We start from the raw sequence: 21,869 nt of genomic DNA, 5'->3' as shown, positions 1-21,869 counted from the left end.
CATCACTCCGGAGGCGACCATGGCGGCGTAGAGTCCTCCGGGAGATGATTCCCCTCTCCGGCAGGGTGCCGGAGGCGATCTCTGGATCCCCGAGATGGGATCGGCGGCGGCGGCGTCTCTGGAAGGTTTTCCGTATCGTGGCTCTCGTGACCGGGGTTTCGTCACGGAGACTTTTTATAGGCGGAAGGGCAGGTCAAGAGGCGGCACGGGGGCCCCACACTACAGGCCGGCGCGGCCAAGGGGGGGGCCGCGCCGCCCTATGGTGTGGCCCCTCCGTGGCCCCTCTTCGTCTCTCCTTCGGACTTCGAAGCTTCGTGAGAAAATAGGCCCCCGGGCTTTGATTTCGTCCAATTCCGAGAATATTTCCTTACTAGGATTTCTGAAACCAAAAACAGCAGAAACAAAGAATCGGCACTTCGGCATCTTGTTAATAGGTTAGTTCCAGAAAATGCACGAATATGACATAAAGTGTGCATAAAACATGTAGATAACATCAATAATGTGGCATGGAACATAAGAAATTATCGATACGTCGGAGACGTATCAGCATCCCCAAGCTTAGTTCTGCTCGTCCCGAGCAGGTAAAACGATAACACAGATAATTTCTGGAGTGACATGCCATCATAATCTTGATCATACTATTTGTAAAGCATATGTAGTGAATGCAGCGATCGAAACAATGTATATGACATGAGTAAACAAGTGAATCATATAGCAAAGACTTTTCATGAATAGCACTTCAAGACAAGCATCAATAAGTCTTGCATAAGAGTTAACTCATAAAGCAATAATTCAAAGTAGAGATATTGAAGCAACACAAAAGAAGATTAAGTTTCAGCGGTTGCTTTCAACTTGTAACATGTATATCTCATGGATATTGTCAAAATAGAATAATATAATAAGTGCAATAAGCAAGTATGTAGGAATCAATGCACAGTTCACACAAGTGTTTGCTTCTTGAGGTGGAGAGAAATAGGTGAACTGACTCAACATTGAAAGTAAAAGAATGGTCCTCCATAGAGGAAAAGTATCGATTGCTATATTTGTGCTAGAGCTTTGATTTTGAAAACATGAAACAATTTTGTCAACGGTAGTAATAAAGCAAATGCATCATGTAAATTATATCTTATAAGTTGCAAGCCTCATGCATAGTGTACTAATAGTGCCCGCACCTTGTCCTAATTAGCTTGGACTACCGGGTCATCACAATGTTGTTTTTACCAAGTGTCACAAAGGGGTACCTCTATGCCGCCTGTACAAAGGTCTAAGGAGAAAGCTCGCATTGGATTTCTCGCTATTGATTATTCTTCAACTTAGACATCCATACCGGGACAACATAGACAACAGATAATGGACTCCTCTTTTATGCATAAGCATATAACAACAATTAATAATTTTCTCATTTGAGATTTGAGGATTGTTGTCCAAAACTGAAACTTCCACCATGGAGCATGGCTTTAGTTAGCGGCCCAATGTTCTTCTCTAACATATGCATGCTTAACCATATGGTGGTAGATCTCTCTTACTTCAGACAAGACGAACATGCATAGCAACTCACATGAAATTCAACAATGAAAAGTTGATGGCGTCCCCAGTAAACATGGTTATCGCACAACAAGCAACTTAATAAGAGATAAAGTGCATAATTACATATTCAATACCACAATAGTTTTTAAGCTATTTGTCCCATGAGCTATATATTGCAAAGGTGAATGATGGAATTTTAAAGGTAGCACTCAAGCAATTTACTTTGGAATGGCGGAAAATACCATGTAGTATAGGTAGGTATAGTGGACACAAATGGCATAGTGGTTGGCTCAAGTATTTTGGATGCATGAGAAGTATTCCCTCTCGATACAAGGTTTAGGCTAGCAAGGCTTATTTGAAACAAACACAAGGATGAACCGGTGCAGCAAAACTCACATAAAAGACATATTGAAAACATTATAAGACTCTACACCGTCTTCCTTGTTGTTCAAACTCAAAACTAGAAATTATCTAGACCTTAGAGAAACCAAATATGCAAACCAAATTTTAGCATGCTCTATGTATTTCTTCATTAATGGGTGCAAAGCATATGATGCAAGAGCTTAATCATGAGCACAACAATTGCCAAGTATCACATTACCCAAGACATTTATAGCAATTACTACATGTATCATTTTCCAATTCCAACCATATAACAATTTAACGAAGAAGAAACTTCGCCATGAATACTATGAGTAGAAACCAAGGACATACTTGTCCATATGCTACAGCGGAGCGTGTCTCTCTCCCATAAAGTGAATGCTAGGATCCATTTTATTCAAACAAAACAAAAAACAAAAACAAACCGACGCTCCAAGAAAAAGCACATAAGATGTGATGGAATAAAAATATAGTTTCGGGGGAGGAACACGATAATGTTGTCGATGAAGAAGGGGATGCCTTGGGCATCCCCAAGCTTAGACGCTTGAGTCTTCTTGATATATGCAGGGGTGAACCACCGGGTGCATCCCCAAGCTTAGAGCTTTCACTCTCCTTGATCATGTTGCATCATACTCCTCTCTTGATCCTTGAAAACTTCCTCCACACCAAACTCGAAACAACTCATTAGAGGGTTAGTGCACAATATAAATTGACATATTCAGAGGTGACACAATCATTCTTAACACTTCTGGACATTGCATAATGCTACTGGACATTAATGGATCAAAGAAATTCATCCAACATAGCGAAAGAGGCAATGCGAAATAAAAGGCAGAATCTGTCAAAACAGAACAGTTCGTATTGACGAATTTTAAAATGGCACCAGACTTGCTCAAATGAAAATGCTCAAATTGAATGAAAGTTGCGTACATATCTGAGGATCATGCACGTAAATTGGCTTAATTTTCTGAGCTACCTACAGGGAGGTGGACCCAGATTCGTGACAGCAAAGAAATCTGGAACTGTGCAGTAATCCAAATCTAGTACTTACTTTTCTATCAACGGCTTAACTTGGCACAACAAAACACAAAACTAAGATAAGGAGAGGTTGCTACAGTAGAAAACAACTTCCAAGACACAAAATAAAAAGAAAGTACTGTAGGTAAAAACATGGGTTGTCTCCCATAAGCGCTTTTCTTTAACGCCTTTCAGCTAGGCGCAGAAAGTGTGTATCAAGTATTATCAAGAGACGAAGTGTCAACATCATAATTTGTTCTCATAATAGAGTCAAAAGGTACCTTCATTCTCTTTCTAGGGAAGTGTTCCATACCTTTCTTGAGAGGAAATTGATATTTTATATTACCTTCCTTCATATCAATAATAGCACCAACAGTTCGAAGAAAGGGTCTTCCCAATATAATGGGACAAGATGCATTGCATTCAATATCCAAGACAACAAAATCAACGGGAACAAGGTTATTGTTAACGGTAATGCGAACATTATCAACTTTACCCAAAGGTTTCTTTGTAGAATGATCAGCAAGATTAACATCCAAATAACAATTTTTCAGCGGTGGCAAGTCAAGCATATTATAAATTTTCTTAGGCATAACAGAAATACTTGCACCAAGATCACATAAAGCATTACAATCAAAATCTTTAACCTTCATCTTAATGATGGGCTCCCAACCATCCTCTAGCTTTTTAGGAATAGAGGCTTCGCGCTCTAGTTTCTCTTCTCTAGCTTTAATGAGAGCATTTGTAATATGATGCGTAAAAGCCAAATTTATAGCACTAGCATTAGGACTTTTAGCAAGTTTTTGCAAGAACTTTATAACTTCAGAGATGTGGCAATCATCAAAATTCAAACCATTATAATCTAAATCAATGGGATCATCATCCCCAATGTTGGAAAAAATTTCAGCAGCTTTATCACAGGCAGATTTAATAGTTTTAGCAGTTTCAGGCAGTTTCTCGCGCTTTGCATTAGAAGTGGAAACATTGCTAACACCAATTCTTTTATTAGTATTAGTAGGAGGTGCAGCAACATGAGTAGCATTAGCATTACTAGTGGTGGTAATAGTCCAAACTTTAGCTATATTCTTCTCTTTAGCTAGTTTTTCATTTTCTTCTCTATCCCACCTAGCACGCAGTTCAGCCATTAATCTTATATTCTTATTAATTCTAACTTGAATGGCATTTGCTGTAATAGTAATTTTATTATGATGATTCTCATTAGGCAAAACTTTTGATTTCAAAAGATCAACATCAGCAGCAAGACTATCGACTTTAGAAGCAAGTATATCAATTTTCCCAAGCTTTTCTTCAACAGATTTGTTAAAAGCAGTTTGTGTACTAATAAATTCTTTAAGCATGGCTTCAAGTCCAGGGGGTGAACTCCTATTATTGTTGTAAGAATTCCCATAAGAATTACCATAGCCGTTGCCATTATTATAAGGATATGGTCTATAGTTGTTACTAGAATTGTTCCGGTAAGCATTGTTGTTGAAATTATTATTTTTAATGAAGTTTACATCAACATGTTCTTCTTGTGCAACAAATGAAGCTAACGGAACATTATTAGGATCAATATTAGTCCTATCATTCACAAGCATAGACATAATAGCATCAATCTTATCACTCAAGGAAGAGGTTTCTTCGACAGAATTTACCTTCTTACCTTGTGGAGCTCTTTCCGTGTGCCATTCAGAGTAGTTGATCATCATATTATCAAGAAGCTTTGTTGCTTCACCAAGAGTGATGGACATAAAGGTACCTCCAGCAGCTGAATCCAATAAATTCCGTGAAGAAAAATTTAGTCCTGCATAGAAGGTTTGGATGATCATCCAAGTAGTCAGTCCATGGGTTGGGCAATTTTTAACCAGAGATTTCATTCTTTCCCAAGCTTGAGCAACATGTTCAGTATCTAATTGTTTAAAATTCATTATGCTACTCCTCAAAGATATAATTTTAGCAGGGGATAATATCTACCAATAAAAGCATCCTTGCATTTAGTCCATGAATCAATACTATTCTTAGGCAGAGATAGCAACCAATCTTTAGCTCTTCCTCTTAATGAGAAAGGGAACAATTTTAGTTTAATAATATCACCATCTACATCTTTATATTTTTGCATTTCACATAATTCAACAAAATTATTAAGATGGGCAGCAGCATCATCGAACTAACACCAGAAAATTGCTCTCGCATAACAAGATTCAAGAAAGCAGGTTTAATTTCAAAGAATTCCTATTGTAGTAGCAGGTGGAGCAATAGGTGTGCATAAGAAATCATTATTATTTGTGGTTGTGAAGTCACACAACTTAGTATTTTCAGCGTTGGCCATTTTAGCAACAGTAAATAAAGCAAACTAGATAAAGTAAATGCAAGTAAACTAATTTTTTTGTGTTTTAGATATAGCAAACAAGATAGCAAATAAAGTAAAACTAGCAACTAATTTTTTTTGTATTTTGATTTAGTGCAGCAAACAAAGTAGTAAATAAAACTAAGCAAGACAAAAACAAAGTAAAGAGATTGAGAAGTGGAGACTCCCCTTGCAGCGTGTCTTGATCTCCCCGGCAACGGCACCAAAAAAAGAGCTTGATGGCGTGTATTTCACACGTTCGTTGGGCAACCCCAAGAGGAAGGTATGATGCGCACAGCAGCAAGTTTTCCCTCAGAAAGAAACCAAGGTTTATCGAACCAGGAGGAGCCAAGAAGCACGTTGAAGGTTGATGGCGGCGGGATGTAGTGCGGCGCAACACCAGGGATTCCGGCGCCAACGTGGAACCTGCACAACACAACCAAAGTACTTTGCCCCAACGAAACAGTGAGGTTGTCAATCTCACCGGCTTGCTGTAACAAAGGATTAACCGTATTGTGTGGAAGATGATTGTTTGCAGAAAACAGTAGAACAATATTGCAAAGATTGTATTTCAAGAAAGAGAATTGGACCGGGGTCCACAGTTCACTAGAGGTGTCTCTCCCATAAGATAAACAGCATGTTGGGTGAACAAATTACAGTTGGGCAATTGACAAATAAAGAGAGCATGACCATGCACATACATATCATGATGAGTATAGTGAGATTTAATTGGGCATTACGACAAAGTACATAGACCGTCATCCAACTGCATCTATGCCTAAAAAGTCCACCTTCAGGTTATCATCCGAACCCCCTCCAGTATTAAGTTGCTAACAACAGACAATTGCATTAAGTATGGTGCGTAATGTAACTAGTGACTACATCCTTGAACATAGCACTAATGTTTTATCCCTAGTGGCAACAGCACATCCGTAACCTTAGTGGTTCTTGTCACTCCTCCAGATTCACGGAGACATGAACCCACTATCGAGCATAAATACTCCCTCTTGGAGTTACTAGCATCAACTTGGCCAGAGCATCTACTAATAACGGAAAGCATGCAAGATCATAAACAACACATAGCATAACTTTGATAATCAACATAACAAGTATTCTCTATTCATCGGATCCCAACAAACGCAACATATAGAATTACAGATAGATGATCTTGATCATGTTAGGCAGCTCACAAGATCCGACAATGATAGCACAATGGGGAGAAGACAACCATCTAGCTACTGCTATGGACCCATAGTCCAGGGGTAGACTACTCACACATCACTCCGGAGGCGACCATGGCGCCGTAGAGTCCTCCGGGAGATGATTCCCCTCTCCGGCAGGGTGCCGGAGGCGATCTCCTGGATCCCCCGAGATGGGATCGGCGGCGGCGGCGTCTCTGGAAGGTTTTCCGTATCGTGGCTCTCGGTACTGGGGGTTTCGTCACGGAGACTGTTTATAGGCGGAAGGGCAGGTCAAGAGGCGGCACGGGGGCCCCACACTACAGGCCGGCGCGGCCAAGGGGGGCCGCGCCGCCTATGGTGTGGCCCCTCCGTGGCCCCTCTTCGTCTCTCCTTCGGACTTCTGGAAGCTTCGTGAGAAAATAGGCCCCTGGGCTTTGATTTCGTCCAATTCCGAGAATATTTCCTTACTAGGATTTCTGAAACCAAAAACAGCAGAAAACAGCAACTGGCACTTCGGCATCTTGTTAATAGGTTAGTTCCAGAAAATGCACGAATATGACATAAAGTGTGCATAAAACATGTAGATAACATCAATAATGTGGCATGGAACATAAGAAATTATTGATACGTCGGAGACGTATCAGCCGGCGCACTCGAAGCGGCAGGGTACATCATCGGCGGCGGCGATGTCATGGATGACAGCGTCCGCGGGGGGGGGGGGGGGCGGAGGGGCCGCCAACGACTCCGCGAGCGCCGCCCTGGCCTCGGCAAGCTAGGCCCTGGCACCGGTGATTTCCGCTCTGGCCGCAGCGAGGCCCTCATGGAGTTGCGTGCGCCTTGCCGCCTCCGCGACCTCCGCCTCCGTCGCCTCTAGGCCCAGCTAGTTGGCCTGAAAAGCATCATTGACTAGCTGCTAGTCCTCCGGATGGGCTTGGCGGCACATGTGAACAACCTCATCCCAGCTAAGGTTGTGCTCGGCCATGGATGGATGGTAGGGTTTAGCTTAAGGTGTGCCCGTCATCCCCGCCAGTGTCCACCATATATAGCCACAGCGGGGCGGGAAACGGCGTTGGCGTGATGGTCGTTTCCCGCGCACGCGAAAGGCCGACGACCAATGTATCGGGCAAGCGCGGGAACGACCATCGTCGCGCGGGAACCGGTAATCGCCGGCGGCAGGCCTCGACGGGACGTTAAACCACCATTAACGACCTTGACGTTGTCTCCGCTAAAAAAATGCGTCCGCACCGCTGGAGATACCCCCGACGCAAACGGTCGCCCTGGGCCGCATGGCGTCCGCGGGCCGAACCGAACGTGAAAATGGTCGTTTTTTCCGTGTGTTTGTTTGCACTTGGGGTTGCCTCCAGCGACCTGACACATATTATTTTTCTAACTTTTTTTTCTCTTTCTCATTTAAACATAGTTGTAAACATTACACAAACTAATACATAACTGGGAACATGGTTTTACAATACATAGTCTCCAACAGGGTTTACACAACCTAATACATAGTTAAAACATTGCAAAATGAGAAAATATAACTAGTGTTGGCATCACAGATTTCATTTGCTGCCAAGAAAGAACACTCTCAGGCACTCTCAAGTCACCCAAACTGGAAAATCCAGATTCTAGCGGTAGCCCTGTTGGTCCTTTCGAGGACGCCACTAGCGGCTTCAATTGGCCCATGGCCATATTCGCTGCAAAGAAAGAACACTCTGACGGTTCTAACTGTCAGTGTCCGAGCCGGACTCGCTAGTGTGGTAGTGCCTGCGGCAGGATGTGTCGTCGAACACCTTGACGATCATCTCGTCGTCCCCCTCGTAGAGGAAGGTGAGCTGGCAGCCGGGCTCGAGAGCAAGGTCGCGGGCGAACTTGTCTCACCTGGTGTGCAGGTACATCTTGCCCTGCCCCTCGAACAAGACCTCGACAGGCCACCGGCAGAAGTTGCAGCTGGCCTCCCGTATCGACGAACTCTGCGGACTTGTCTGGGAGCCGCTTGATGCCAAGGGGGTCCTCGTCGATGCGGGGGAGGAACTCGAAGCACCGGTCCTCTTGCGAAGATGACGACGACGCAGACGATAGCGACCGTGGGGCCGTAGCTGCTCCACCTCGGTAGCCCCGGCCCGGGGGCGGCCACGCCCACGGCCTTGACCACCTCGCCGGCCTCCTGGACCTGCCCTGGAGTTCCTCGCGAGGCTGGTTGCATCGCAGGAAGAGCTAGGCGGCGCTACGGTGGAGGTTGTGGCGGCTAGGGTTTCTGAGGAGTGGATGAGGAAGACGAGCGCGTGCCCTCTTTATATATGCCGGAGGCAGACGAGGGGCGTGGCACACGTGGCATCGCCATTACTTCGTTGGCAGAGGTGGGCGGCGGCCGCTCGGCAGGCGAGGCATCGATATTAACGTGGCCGTAGACTGCCGAAGCGACACAGCGGCACCAGTCACTGGTGCGCCTGAGAAGACGCATCGAGGCAGGGTCGCTGTTAGGGCCCGACGAAACATCCGCAAGATAGGAGCGAACACTCGGCACGTTCACGCAGCGTCCACAGAGACGCATCCGAATCGCATATTTGAGTCAGATTTGCGTCTCCACAGATAGCTCGATACTATGTGTCAGACAGCCAGAGTGGATGGAGTTTATTTCCTTTTTTGGACATGAAACCAGTGAATTGGACAAAAGAATAGTTGAATCGGTCTATTAACAAGGGGTATTGTGAACGGTTCTCAGAGTTCAGGATTAATATTTTTAACCAAATCAAAGTTTAGGATTATGAAGTAAACCATAGGAAGGGAGAAGGGCGGTAAAGTAGGTGAGCACAGTTTGAAACTTTGCAGAAGTTGATAGCATCTGTACAAACGAGAGCACCTGTCCTTAACTCCTAATAGCAACCGCTAAACGGGGATCGATCGCACACACATCGCAACTTGATCACAACTTCACAAGGGTTCTACTTTTGGCTTCAGCGTGCTGCGTCCACAGACTACGTAAATGCAAGAACCCCATCAGTGATCAGTCAAAGCTGGGCCGAAAGAGACTGAGATTCAGATGTTCAGGCAACTAGTGTGCATGCGTCTAGTTTTAGATATTTTGTCTTCAAGAATTCTCAAATCGATCACCGTGAATAGGTTTTCCAGATGGGTTGTCAACCTGATGAAAGGCCCAGATGACCGATACATAGAGCTGGAACAGAAACTCTACTTCGACAATTAGCACTAGCTATGCATTTTTCACCTGAGCTAACACTGTTCTCAGACGCAAAATACAGAGAAATGTTTGGCGACTCTCAGGATAGTATAGCATCCACCTAAATCTACAACAGATCATCCTACATAACTAAGATGCCAAAAGCATGAGGTCTCCGTCGCTGTAACCTGCCAAAATCGAGACCCATGATCGAGCACACAGTTTGAAGCTGGTTTAGCTTGCGAGCGCAAGACATCCTAACACACGAGCAGTCCTAGCTATTACAACTAGTAGGGTACTTAGTAGCCGTTAAAGGGATGTCTCAGGGATATGTGAGAGGAAACAAGCTAGAGTTTTCTGTTGTTCCTTCTCTCTGAGCAGCCCGGTATCGGTGGTTGCTTACACTACATGCGCCATGACTCCTCCGCAGCCTTCTCGGCCTTCCTGCAACCATGTCACGGGGATCAAAAGGCATCAAAAGTTCAAAACTGCACCTCCAACCGCAGATCGAGCTACAAGGGGTTTAGGTATGTCCCTCTTCCTCCGCTTATGATGGATTCAATCTGGCATGGTAATAACCAAAGACAAGCAAATGTCATTGTTACCTTAGCGCTTCCCTAATCTCTTCACTCTTGGGGTCCAGCTGCAGCGCCTCCCAGAACGCGTCGGCGGCGCCATCGTAGTCCTAAGCATTGAGAAAATATCAATACCATGAGAGGGAGGTATATACAAGTTGGGAGAATGAGTCCGATTGCGAGGGTAGAATCAATAAAAGCAGTTGTACCTTCATGAAGCTGAGGGCTGCACCTTCACGATACCAGGCCTTGGACCAACGGGGCCGTATCATTTTGCACTTGTGTGCCTCTTCCAGAGCTAGACCCCCATGTCTCATATGCAGCCAGCAGAGGCTCTTGTTGGCATGCATCGGGGTATCAGATGGGTTTATGTCAAGTACCTGCATTTACATTTTACAATGAGCAATGTGCGCTCTGTTTATCTCAAACAGGTTGCTGCAACAATGATGAATGGATCTACAAACAGGCTCTGTGGAGCATATCGTTGCCTTTCCGTCAGTTTATTTCCTTATGTAATAAAACTACGTACAGAAGTTGTTCTCTGACTTAAGCAAAAAAATGGCATCTCAAGATGAAGTGCTAAATTCTAAGTGTCGTCGTTGTACGAGAGAAAAACACTTCAAGTGCCGTTATATCATCATCAGGTGTAAGGCAGGAACAGCTCTATCGATATTGACACGCTGTCGGGCTACACAGAAAACAATGACACCACACTTTAAATCTTGAGCGGTTGAGCCTGATGTTCTAGAACTATTTGTTCCGCATTCTTTGCGATTGTTCCAAACAAGTACTACATAGGCTCATGCACTTACCTTATCGTAGCAGGAAATTGCAGTAAGGTAGTCCCCCCTTGCAAATGCTTCCTTTCCTTGCGACTTCCAATAAGAAGTTCTTTCTTCCATCGAAACTGCTGCCTGAACACAATAACATGCTCAGTTACAAGGTTACCATCGCTTGGACAGCACAGCAGCAGTTTAAAGTTAGAAATTAAAATAATGTGCTGCTTGATCCAAATTCCTTCAATCATAATCTTGTTAGCTCTAAAAACTTGGCTGGGGCAGTACCCATACAACCATCACGACTGAAATCTGTCAGAACTTTCTTATTGAGCAAAACATCAATTCAAATTTGAATACATAGTATATTTAGGTACAAGTAATAACACCTTCCATCCCAATACATAAAGGGTGTCTGTACAAGAACTTGCCCTAAGAAGGAAATCAAAGTGGAAAACAACTGAAGACCAAAGAGATCCATGCATGTAAACAGAGGTGATGAGTATGTCTACTGTGTTAAACTTTGATTTTGTCATGGAGAACGACGTCATAAGCTATCTAGAAGAGAACAACGAATCATTGTGGTCTACGTAGAAAACATGAAGCAATTACGCATTAAGCTTCATGAGATAACCTGGAATGAAGTAATAAAAAAATATCTACATGCCTGAAGAGGATTGATGCGCCAATAATTCACTGTTCTTATTATCCCATTGACACTCCAATCTGGAAGACATGAAATTGGTTTTGTCCAAGGAAACAGAACTTCAACAAGCTCACGTCGACGACGAACTGCTGCTTGCTCAATTGGAATTAGACCTTGCTATATTGCAAAAATAAACATAAGATGTTATATAATCCAGAATGAGAATGACAAAGCCATCAACATCATTAGATATTCTTTCGACAAAAAAAGTTTTGAGAAAATGAGATATTCCTGAATCCGCAGGCAGTGACAGTTTTAGACACAGTACTGCCTCTTGAGCCATAGTACATGGACTCGGAGGAATGCTAAAGTATAATACCGAATTGTGATTTTTCTGCACAATGTTGGAATAAGCTCGGTATAAATTGGAATCATCAGTGCAACAGAATTGAAGCAATTATTCAAGCGAAAGATAATTTCCATGGTGGCCTTTCTCTAGAGATTTTTATCATTGCTGCCTGGGGATATGGAAAGAGCGCAATAATCTTATCTTCAAAGGTATTAGGCCAACAAGAGTTGCGTGGAGAGGTAGAGTCACTTTAGATCTGCAATTACTTAGATATAAGGTTTCTCAAGACCTTAGCCCGTATATTCTTTCTGTGATAGATAAAATTTAATTTAACCTTTTGAACAATGGCATGAGGTTTGCAACACATCTGCAGTGAAATGTTTAGCAGCTCTCAGGAGTCAAGATAGCATAATATCCACCTACATCTGCAACACATTGCCTTACATAGCTAAGATGCCAAAAACACGAGGTCTCGTTGCCGTAAGCTGTCAAAATGGAGACCCATGATCGAGCACACAGTTTGAAACTGGTTTAGCTTGCGAGCGCAAAACATCCTAACACGCGAACAGTCCTAGCAATTAGTAGTACTAGTAGGGTACTTAGTAGCCGTTAAAGGGATATCTCAGGGAGACGTGAGAGGAAACAAGGCAGAGTTTTCCGTTGTTCCTACTCTCTGAGCGGACCAGCATCGGCGGTTACTTATATTACACACCCCGCGACTCCTCCGCAGCCTTCTCAGCCTTCCTGCAATCAAGTCACAGAGATCAAAGGGCGTCGAAACTACATCTCCAACCGCAGATGGAGCTACAAGATTTTTGGATATGTCCATCTTCCTCCGCAGATGATGGATTCAATCTGTCATGATAATATCCCAAGACAAGCAAATGTTGTCATTACCTCAGTGCTTCCCTAATCTCTTCACTCTTAGGGTCTAGCTGCAGCGCCTCTCGGAACGCGTCAGCGGCGTCCTCGTAGTCCTGGACATTGAGAAAATACAACAAGGAGGTATGTACGAGTGGGGGGGATGAGTTAGAATGCGAAGGTAGAATATCAATACAAACAGATGTACCTTCATGAAGCTGAGGGCTGCGCCTTCACGGTACCAGGCCTTGGACCAACCGGGCTGCATCATTCTGCACTTGCGCGCTTTTTCCAGAGCAGGACCCCCATGTCTCATACGCAACCAGCAGAGGCTCTGGTTGGCAATCATGGAGGCGTCAAGTGGGTTTATGTCAAGTACCTGCATTTACAATGAGAAAACGTGCACTCGGTCTACCTCAACAGGTTGGTGTAACAATTATGAATGGATCAACTAATAGGCTCTGTGGAGCATATTGTTGCCTTTAATTAGGTCATTTTTTCTCAAAAAGGAGGCTTAGTCCATGGACACTGCATCATTAGTTTAATTAATTAATGTCTGACCAGATACAAGTTCTTTTCTAACTTGAGCAAACAAAGGACATCTCAAGATGGAAGTGCTAAACTCTGTGTGTTGTTGTACCAGAGAAAACACTCCCACGTGTCTTGATATTGTTTATATTATTTGTTTAGGTTGCTCACCATGTGGTCATTATTTCATCATCGGGGGCAGGAATTACTCATACTGAGTTCATCATTAACCATTTTGAGCCTGATGTTCTAAACTATTTGTTCTGTCATCTTTGCGATTGTTCCAAACAAGTAGATAGGCTCATGTACTTACCTGGTCATACGAGGATATTGCTGTAAGGTAGTCCTCCTTTGCAAATGCCTCCTTTCCTTGTGACTTATAATAAGCAATTGATTCTTCCACCGAAAATGCATCCTGAACAGAATATATTGTTCAGTTACAGGCGTACCGAATAATCGTTTGAACAGCAGAATAACAGTTTAAAGTTGAAAACTAAAATTATGCGCTGCTCGATCCAAATTCCTTCGATCAAACTTGGATGGGGCAGTACCCATACAACAGTCGCGACTGAAATCTGTTAGTTTCCCATTGAACAAAACGTCAATTAAATTTCAATACGCAGGTCTATATTTAGGTACAAGTAATAAAGTAATAACATCTACCATCCCAATACATAAAGGGTGCGTGTACCAAGATTTTATGAAGAACACACATGCTCTCAGATAGAACAAGGACAAGGAGGCTACAATTTCACAAATGTTAACGCACAAGCTCTCAGATAGATCAAGGAGGCTACAATTTCAAAAATGTTATCCAGAATACAGTTTTCCCTACTATGCATACTGTGTAAACATCAAAGTAGAAACAATTGAAGACCAAAGAGATCCATGCATGTATACAGAGTTCATAAATTATGCGTACTGTGTGTTGAACTTTTGAGTTAGTCAAGGAAAACACATCATATGCTATCTATAAGGGCACAACCATTTATTGTGGTCTAAGTAGAAAATACGAAGCAATCATACATTAAGCTTGATGAGTATAACCTCGACTGAAGTAACAAAAGTTATATACATGCCTGAAGAGAATTCACAGTTCTAATTATCCCATCGACACTCCAATCTGGCAGAGATGGAATTGGTTTTGTCCTAGGAAATAAAACTTCCACAATCTCACGTCGACGATAAGATGCTGCTTTCTCGATTGGAGTTACGCCATGCTATATCATAAAAAACCAACATAAGATGCTATATAATCCATCAAGAAAATGACAAAGCCATCAATGTCATTAGATTTTCTTTTGGCAACAAAGTGCTGTGAAAAAAGGAGATATTCCTGAATTCATCGCACTGGCAGTAAGCTTTGAGACAATGTTAAATGAACATAACATAATTTGCAGCAAAGCTAGACAGAGTACCCCCTCTTGAACAATACTATCCTAGTTACATGGACTACTAGGAGGAACACTAAAAAATGATACGGAATTGTTAGTGACCTACTAGTAGCATAGCATGATTCTGAGAAGAGATATGTAAGATCTGTCATACCACTTAGCACTAGAGCTCCAAACTTGGGATGTTTTCCCAAGCCCAGTCTGGACTCTGATGGAGACCCAAACAGATCCACTTGAATAAAATGTACTGTACAGTATTTATTTGAACACGGACAAAATAAATATTGTACTTGTATCATTTAGTTGAGCACGAACAAAATAAATATTGTACTAGTATCTCAAGAGACCTTAGGTAGATTCCACCCTGTATTAGATGCAAGGAGAAAGGGGCCAAGATTGCAAATCAAAAAGCTTACAAGATAGTAAAAGGATGTCTCAGGGAGAAGAAGAGAGAGAGATACTTGCCTGGTTAGGAATGTTAGGGTCAGCTCCAGCCTCTAGAAGCAAATTGACAATATCGGTTAAGCCATCTTCAACTGCTTGTGTTAAAGGAGTTTGTGCAGAGTAACCAGAAACATTCACATCAGCACCAGCCTATGCATAACAGTAAAGTAGCTTTAGACACAGAACTTGCACAAGTTAAACATAAGCTACTCTACAAAATCAGGACCCAGTTAAACATAAAAACCATAAGAAAATACATGAAGTCAGCAGATTACTGGACCTCAATCAGTAGTTTGATGCATTTCAAGGACTTCCCACAGCAAGCCACCAGGAGGGGTGAAAGGATGTGATTGGCCACTTTGTTGAACTGAAAAGGGAAACGAATCACAGCTTTGAAAAGAGCTATCTAGATCACATAATAATATTTCTATGAACCCACCAAGTATTCAAATGCACCTCCAAGAATAAACCATTAGATCATCAAGCCAAGTGCACTTTATCACATCTGCATTTCCAATCCAATTTGGTGATGATGGTATAGAGAACTTACATCAGCAGCATGCTCCAGCAGAACTTTCACAACCTCAACATGGCCTTTTGAAGCAGCCATGTGTAATGGCGCCCCCCGATGATCAACAGGATCCACAGGAAGTCCTTTGGACAGCAACAGCCTTGCAGCCTCACAGTGTCCTGGAGGCACAACAAAGACACTACAAATCCATATAGATCAGACCAGATCCTCTACAGAGTATACATAGACTGCAGAACACACTATTTGTAAGAGAAAGCGCACCACGCAGTGCTGCGTGGTGCAGCGGAGTGGAGCCCCTCTCGTCAGGCATGGCAGGGTCGCCACCGCGGTCGAGAAGGTACCTCATAACCTGGACATTCCCCTCTAGAGCGGCATACGACATCGGTGTTGCTCCTACAAGGGGGAATAGAACATCTCAGTCTTAAAAGAAACTGTTTTTTTTTTCCTGCCACAGACGCACACAGGATTTGAACCATGTGTGTGTGCACGGGCGTGCTTCGGTGTCCCCCCCTTCCAACCAAACTTGAAGGGGGTAAACGTGCGTTTGGTTCGTGACTAGAAAATATGGATGATCCCATCCCAAAAACTGAATATTTCTGAGAAAGACGGGACCATATGATCCGTGAATTTCATGACTAATCTCACTAGCCACCTGAGAATCCATGGCCGTCGACGCGACTCCGACACCTACCACCGTCGTATGTCTGGCTCCCCAGCTCGGCGGCGGCCACCATGTCGCGGCGAGCGGTGGGCTTATTTTTCCGCGTGGCTCCCCAGCTCGGCATCAGCAACCTCCAGGGCGTGGTGAGCGGCGGGCTTGATTTTCAACGTGGCTCCCTAGCTCGACGGCGGCGGCCTTCATGGCATGGCGAGCAGCGAGCTTGCTACATCTGCGCCACACCCAGTCGACAGAAACGGCCTCGCTAAATACGTGCGGGCAGTGACCTTGCTAGGCATGGGTAGGCGGCCGCTCCGCTAGGTCCGGCCTCTGCCACGAAGGAAAAAAGGACCCGTTAATTACATATTAACCGGTGTGTTAATAGCCTATTATCCTTTTCTATTAATCGTTAATTAAACATATTTTATCACATCCCATCCCGTACAGATTTGCCCATGAACCAAACACACACGTTAAGTCAACCCACGAAGGGGTATCCGCAGATCCTAGCCGTCTAAATAGAACAAAGTTTAGAGAGGGGGGGACACCGGAGCAATAGCCGTGTGTGCACCTGTTTTTGACACTGAATTGACATCAATCCCAGATTCTTCCACCAGGAACCGGCAGCTCTGCAGATAGCCCTTGAAAGCAGCCAAATGAAGCGCGGTATTCCCCTTGGCGTCCTTGGCTCCCCGCAGGTCCACCTTGCTCGCCATCTCTGAAATCGCAGGAACAGCTGAAATCAGACAGCACATACGCGAAATTGCACAGATAAGACTCAAATCGGGGTAACTAGGGCATTAAAAAAACGCCTCAAAAAAGATTGGGGTTTCTTCTCCCTTCAAAATGTCTTTGGGGGCTTCTGCCCAAAATCAAACCCGAAATTCGTCCGTACAACAGAGAGAGAGAGAGAGAGAGAGAGAGAGAGAGAGAGAGAGAGAGAGAGAGCTTACTCTTCAGGAGGCTGAGGTTCCCGTCCAAGGCAGCCTTGAGGGCGATGTCGGAGGGGGAGGAGGCCATGGTGGCGGCAACCCTAGACGCAAGGTTCTGGCTGAGCTCCGCCTGCGCGCTTGGCGTAGGGTTTTGGGAAGGGACGGGAGGCGAGGCGATGCGTTCAGGGAATTGGGCTGCGCCGTGTTTGTATGTGTATGGCGCCAAAATGGGAGACAGAGCAAGGGAGAAGGGTTGGGAAAGCCTTTGGCCGAATTTCATTTAGATAGAGGGAAAAATATTTTACTCATACGTCCTCCATTCCAAAATATAAAGTGTTAAATCCCAAAAGTATGAACAAATACTTACCGAAAAATATAAACATCTACAGTATTAAATAGATATGTTAAGAAAACATACTTTACGGTGAATCTATTGATATTAATTTAGTATTATAGATATTCGTATTATTTTGTATACACTTTTTTTGGCGGGTAAAACCAGACCTTTATTAATAAGAAAAGGATTACAAGGGACTCAACATCAAGTGCATGTACAACACACTCAGGACCTGAGCCGAGCCGAAACGGCGTGATGTTATCTGCCCTTGCCAAGTTAACAAGGCAGTGACTAATCATCACCTGACTACGGTCTACTTTTACAAAACTGCACACTCCGCTACCACTAGCTAACACTTTAATCTCAGCGATACTATGAAGAAAGGGCGAACGATGTTGGTCCTTGGCCAAAACAGCTGAGATCAACTAGGAACAATCCGATTCAACCATGATCGGTAGCTGACGGTGAAGCAACCCAAGTTCGAAGCCCTTCCAAGCAGGCCAGGACTTCCGCTTCAAGAGGCTGCTCGCATGACAGAAGGGATCGACAAGCTGAAAAAATTATTGTACCAGCGGAGTCACCCAACACCATGCCAGTACCCGCAGAACCATTCTCACTTTTAAAAGAACCATCTATCGATAGCTTCACCCAACCCGGAGGGGGTTTAAGCCAGGGTATATCCGGTGGCTTCTTTACTGAACTCGACAATCTTGGCTCAACGCCTGCTAACAGCACCGGCCGCTTTCCTTTTAAAATTTGGTCAGTTGGAGTATCTTTGATTGATCCCAGAATCTTCATATAGTTACATAGGAACTTCTTTGAACTCTCCTCTGTGGACGGAATCGGTTTATCATGGGTTACCTTATTTCGTTCATGCTAGGCCCTCCATGCCACCAACATAGTCTGATCAATCATTTGAGTTGGCACTGAGAGAAGAACCAACCGAAACCAGGACAAGGAGGACACCTACAGAGCGGCCTCCTGTGGGAGGAGCCAACAATCTCTCATGGAATTCCAAAGACGGCGAGCATGGGGTCAGTGTGCCAATGCATGCGCCTCATCTTCCACCGATGTGTTACAGATCTTGCAAGGACCAGGGACGCGCATTTTCCATCTAAGCTTATTGCCCTCCGTAGCTAGAGCATTGGAGGCGGGTCTCCATGCGAAGGTTTTAACTTTAGGCGGAACAGAGGAGCCCCAAATTCTTACCCAACAAGGATCCTTACCATCTGGGTGTGCACTTGAGCTGCCAAAGGTGCACTGCTCCAGGAGATTATTGATGGCCAAGTGATATGCAGAACGTACGTAAAGATCCTAGAGCTCTCTGGTTGCCATGCAAGGGCATCAGCAAAACCCCCCCTTGATGGTTTGATTCTGAGGATGGCATCAGCATCTATAGGATAGAAGGTAACCCGAATAAGTTGTGTCTTCCAACAATCCTGCTCGTCTAGCAACTCATAAACCCATTTTATACGCTAATTTCTCTTGGGGGTAAGAACTTGGCCGTTCGAAATTCTGGGCAACAAACAGTCACGCCAAATTCGGATGCTTCTGCCATTTCCAATGATGTCTACTCACGCTTCTTTTCCTGTAGACAGTGTTGGGCCTCCAAGAGCAGAGGTTTGTAGAACAGCAGCAAGTTTTTCCTTAAGTGGATCACCCAAGGTTTATCGAACTCGGGGAGGAAGAGGTCAAAGATATCCCTCTTATGCAACCCTGCAACCACAAAGCAAGAAGTCTCTTGTGTCCCCAACACACCTAATACACTTGTCGGATGTATAGGTGCACTAGTTCGGCGAAGAGATAGTGAAATACAGGTGGTATGAATATATATGAGCAGTAGTAATGGCACCAGAAAATAGCTTGATGCTACAACTGGCGTGTGGTTGATGGTGGTAATATTGCAGGCAGTACAGATGCAGTAGAACAGTAAACAAGCAGCGATAGCAGTATTTGGGAACAATGCCTAGGGATTATACTTTCACTAGTGGACACTCTCAACATTGATCACATAACAGAATAAATAGATATATGCTATACTCTACACTCTCTTGTTGGATGATGAACACCACTAATTGTGTAGGATTACACGAACCCTCAATGCCGGAGTTAACAAGCTCCACAATATTCGATATTCATGTTTAAATAACCTTAGAGTGCATGATAGATCATTGCAATTACACCAAGTACTAACATAGCATGCACACTGTCACCATCACACTATGAAGGAGGCATAGATCACATCAATACTATCATAGCAATAATTAACTTCATAATCTACAAGAGATTACAATCATAACCTACGCCAAGTACTACACGATGCACACACTGTCACCATTACACCGTGCAGGAGGAATAGAGTACTTTAATAACATCACTAGAGTAACATAGATGAATAGTGATATAAAACTCATATGAATCTCAATCATGTAAGGCAGCTCATGAGATCATTGTATTGAAGCACATAGGGAGAGAGATTAACCACATAGCTACCGGTACAACCCTTAGCCTCGAGGGAGAACTACTCCCTCCTCATGGGAGACAACAGCGGTGATGAAGATGGCGGTGGTGTCGATGGAGAAGCCTTCCGGGGGCACTTCCCCGTCCCGGCGGCGTGCCGGAACAGAGACTCCTATCCCCCAGATCTTGGCTTCGCGATGGCGGCGGCTCTGGATGGTTTCTCGTACCGTGGCTTTTCCGTATCGAAGATTTAGGTCAGGGACCTTTAAATAGGCGAAGAGGCGGAGTCGGATGGCTGACGAGGCGGTGTCACCATAGGGGGGCGCGGCCCACCCCCTGGCCGCGCCAGCCTGGTGTGTGGGGCCCCCAGGGCTCCCCTCTGGCGGCTCTCGGGTGTTCTGGAAGCTTCGTGGGATTTTAAGATTCTGGGCGTTGATTTCGTCCAATTCCGAGAATATTTCCTTACTAGGATTTCTGAAACCAAAAACAGCAGAAAACAGGAACTGGCACTTCGGCATCTCGTCAATAGGTTAGTTCTGGAAAACGCATAAAAACGATATAAAGTGTGAACAAAACATGTAGGTATTGTCATAAAACAAGCATGGAACATAAGAAATTATCGATACGTCGGAGACGTATCAGCATCCCCAAGCTTAGTTCCTACTCGTCCCCGAGTAGGTAAACGATAACAAAGATAATTTCTGAAGTGACATGCTACTTACATAATCTTGATCATACTATTGTAAAGCATATGAGATGAATGCATCGATTCAAAGCAATGGTAAAGACAATGATTAAACAACTGAATCATATAGCAAAGACTTTTCATGAATAGTACTTTCAAGACAAGCATCAATAAGTCTTGCATAAGAGTTAACTCATAAAGCAATAAATTCTTAGTAAAGGCATTGGAGCAACACAAAGGAAGATTAAGTTTCAGCGGTTGCTTTCAACTTTCAACATGCATATCTCATGGATAATTGTCAATACAAAGTAATATAATAAGTGCAATAAGCAAGTATGTAGGAAACAATGCACAGTTAACACAAGTGTTTGCTTCTTAAGGTGGAAGGAAGTAGGTGAACTGACTCAACATAAAAGTAGAAGAAAGGCCCTTCGCAGAGGGAAGCATTGATTGCTATATTTGTGCTAGAGCTTTTATTTTGAAAACATAAAGAGAGCATAAAAGTAAAGTTTTGAGAGGTGTTTGTTGTTGTCAACGAATGGTAGTGGACACTCTAACCCCCTTGCCAGACAAACCTTCAAAGAGCGGCTCCCATGAAACATTTTTATTTTTGGGTGGCACTCCTTCCAACCTTTACTTTCACAAACCATGGCTAACCGAATCCTCGGGTGCCTGCCAACAATCTCATACCATGAAGAAGTGCCTTTTTTATTTTAGTTTTATTTAGATGATACTCCTCCCCACATTTGCTTTCTCAAGCCATGGCTAACCGAATCCTCGGGTGCCGTCCAACAATCACATACCATGGAGGAGTGTCTATTTTTTGTAAAATCATGAAAGTTAATTAATTGGGGACGGGGAATCCCATTGCCAGCTCTTTTTGCAAAATTATTGGATAAGCGGATGAAGCCACTAGTCCATTGGTGAAAGTTGCCCAACAAGATTGAAAGATAAACACCACATACTTCCTCATGAGCTATAAAACATTGACACAAATAAGAGGTAATAACTTTTGAAGTGTTTAAAGATAGCACTCAAGCAATTTACTTTGAAATGGCGGA

General features: G+C 43.8%; 2 protein-coding genes across 2 annotated transcripts; both read right to left on the bottom strand.

Annotated features, from left to right (window-relative positions):
* Nucleotides 1-9,646: 9,646 nt before the first annotated feature.
* LOC127298827 (uncharacterized) lies at nt 9,647-17,496 on the bottom strand. Its single transcript, XM_071819753.1, has 11 exons — nt 17,348-17,496; nt 16,966-17,112; nt 15,998-16,129; nt 15,755-15,894; nt 15,485-15,571; nt 15,226-15,354; nt 11,646-11,805; nt 11,019-11,113; nt 10,416-10,586; nt 10,237-10,316; nt 9,647-10,071 (listed from the first exon to the last, which is right to left on the bottom strand). The coding sequence occupies exons 1-11, from the start codon at nt 17,412-17,414 to the stop codon at nt 9,954-9,956; spliced, it is 1,326 nt and encodes a 441-aa protein (XP_071675854.1). The 5' UTR covers nt 17,415-17,496; the 3' UTR covers nt 9,647-9,953.
* Nucleotides 12,354-13,811, bottom strand: LOC139830967 (hsp70-Hsp90 organizing protein 3-like). Its single transcript, XM_071819752.1, has 4 exons — nt 13,680-13,811; nt 13,047-13,217; nt 12,875-12,954; nt 12,354-12,721 (listed from the first exon to the last, which is right to left on the bottom strand). Exons 2-4 carry the CDS (start codon nt 13,185-13,187, stop codon nt 12,682-12,684), a joined length of 261 nt encoding a protein of 86 aa, XP_071675853.1. The 5' UTR covers nt 13,188-13,217; nt 13,680-13,811; the 3' UTR covers nt 12,354-12,681.
* Nucleotides 17,497-21,869: the final 4,373 nt, after the last annotated feature.

Source organism: Lolium perenne, chromosome 5 (assembly GCF_019359855.2).
Source record: "Lolium perenne isolate Kyuss_39 chromosome 5, Kyuss_2.0, whole genome shotgun sequence".
NCBI classification, from domain to species: Eukaryota; Viridiplantae; Streptophyta; class Magnoliopsida; order Poales; family Poaceae; genus Lolium; species Lolium perenne.
The sequence above is the reverse complement of the archived record's forward strand: the minus strand, read 5'-3'. Positions and strand labels throughout refer to the sequence as shown.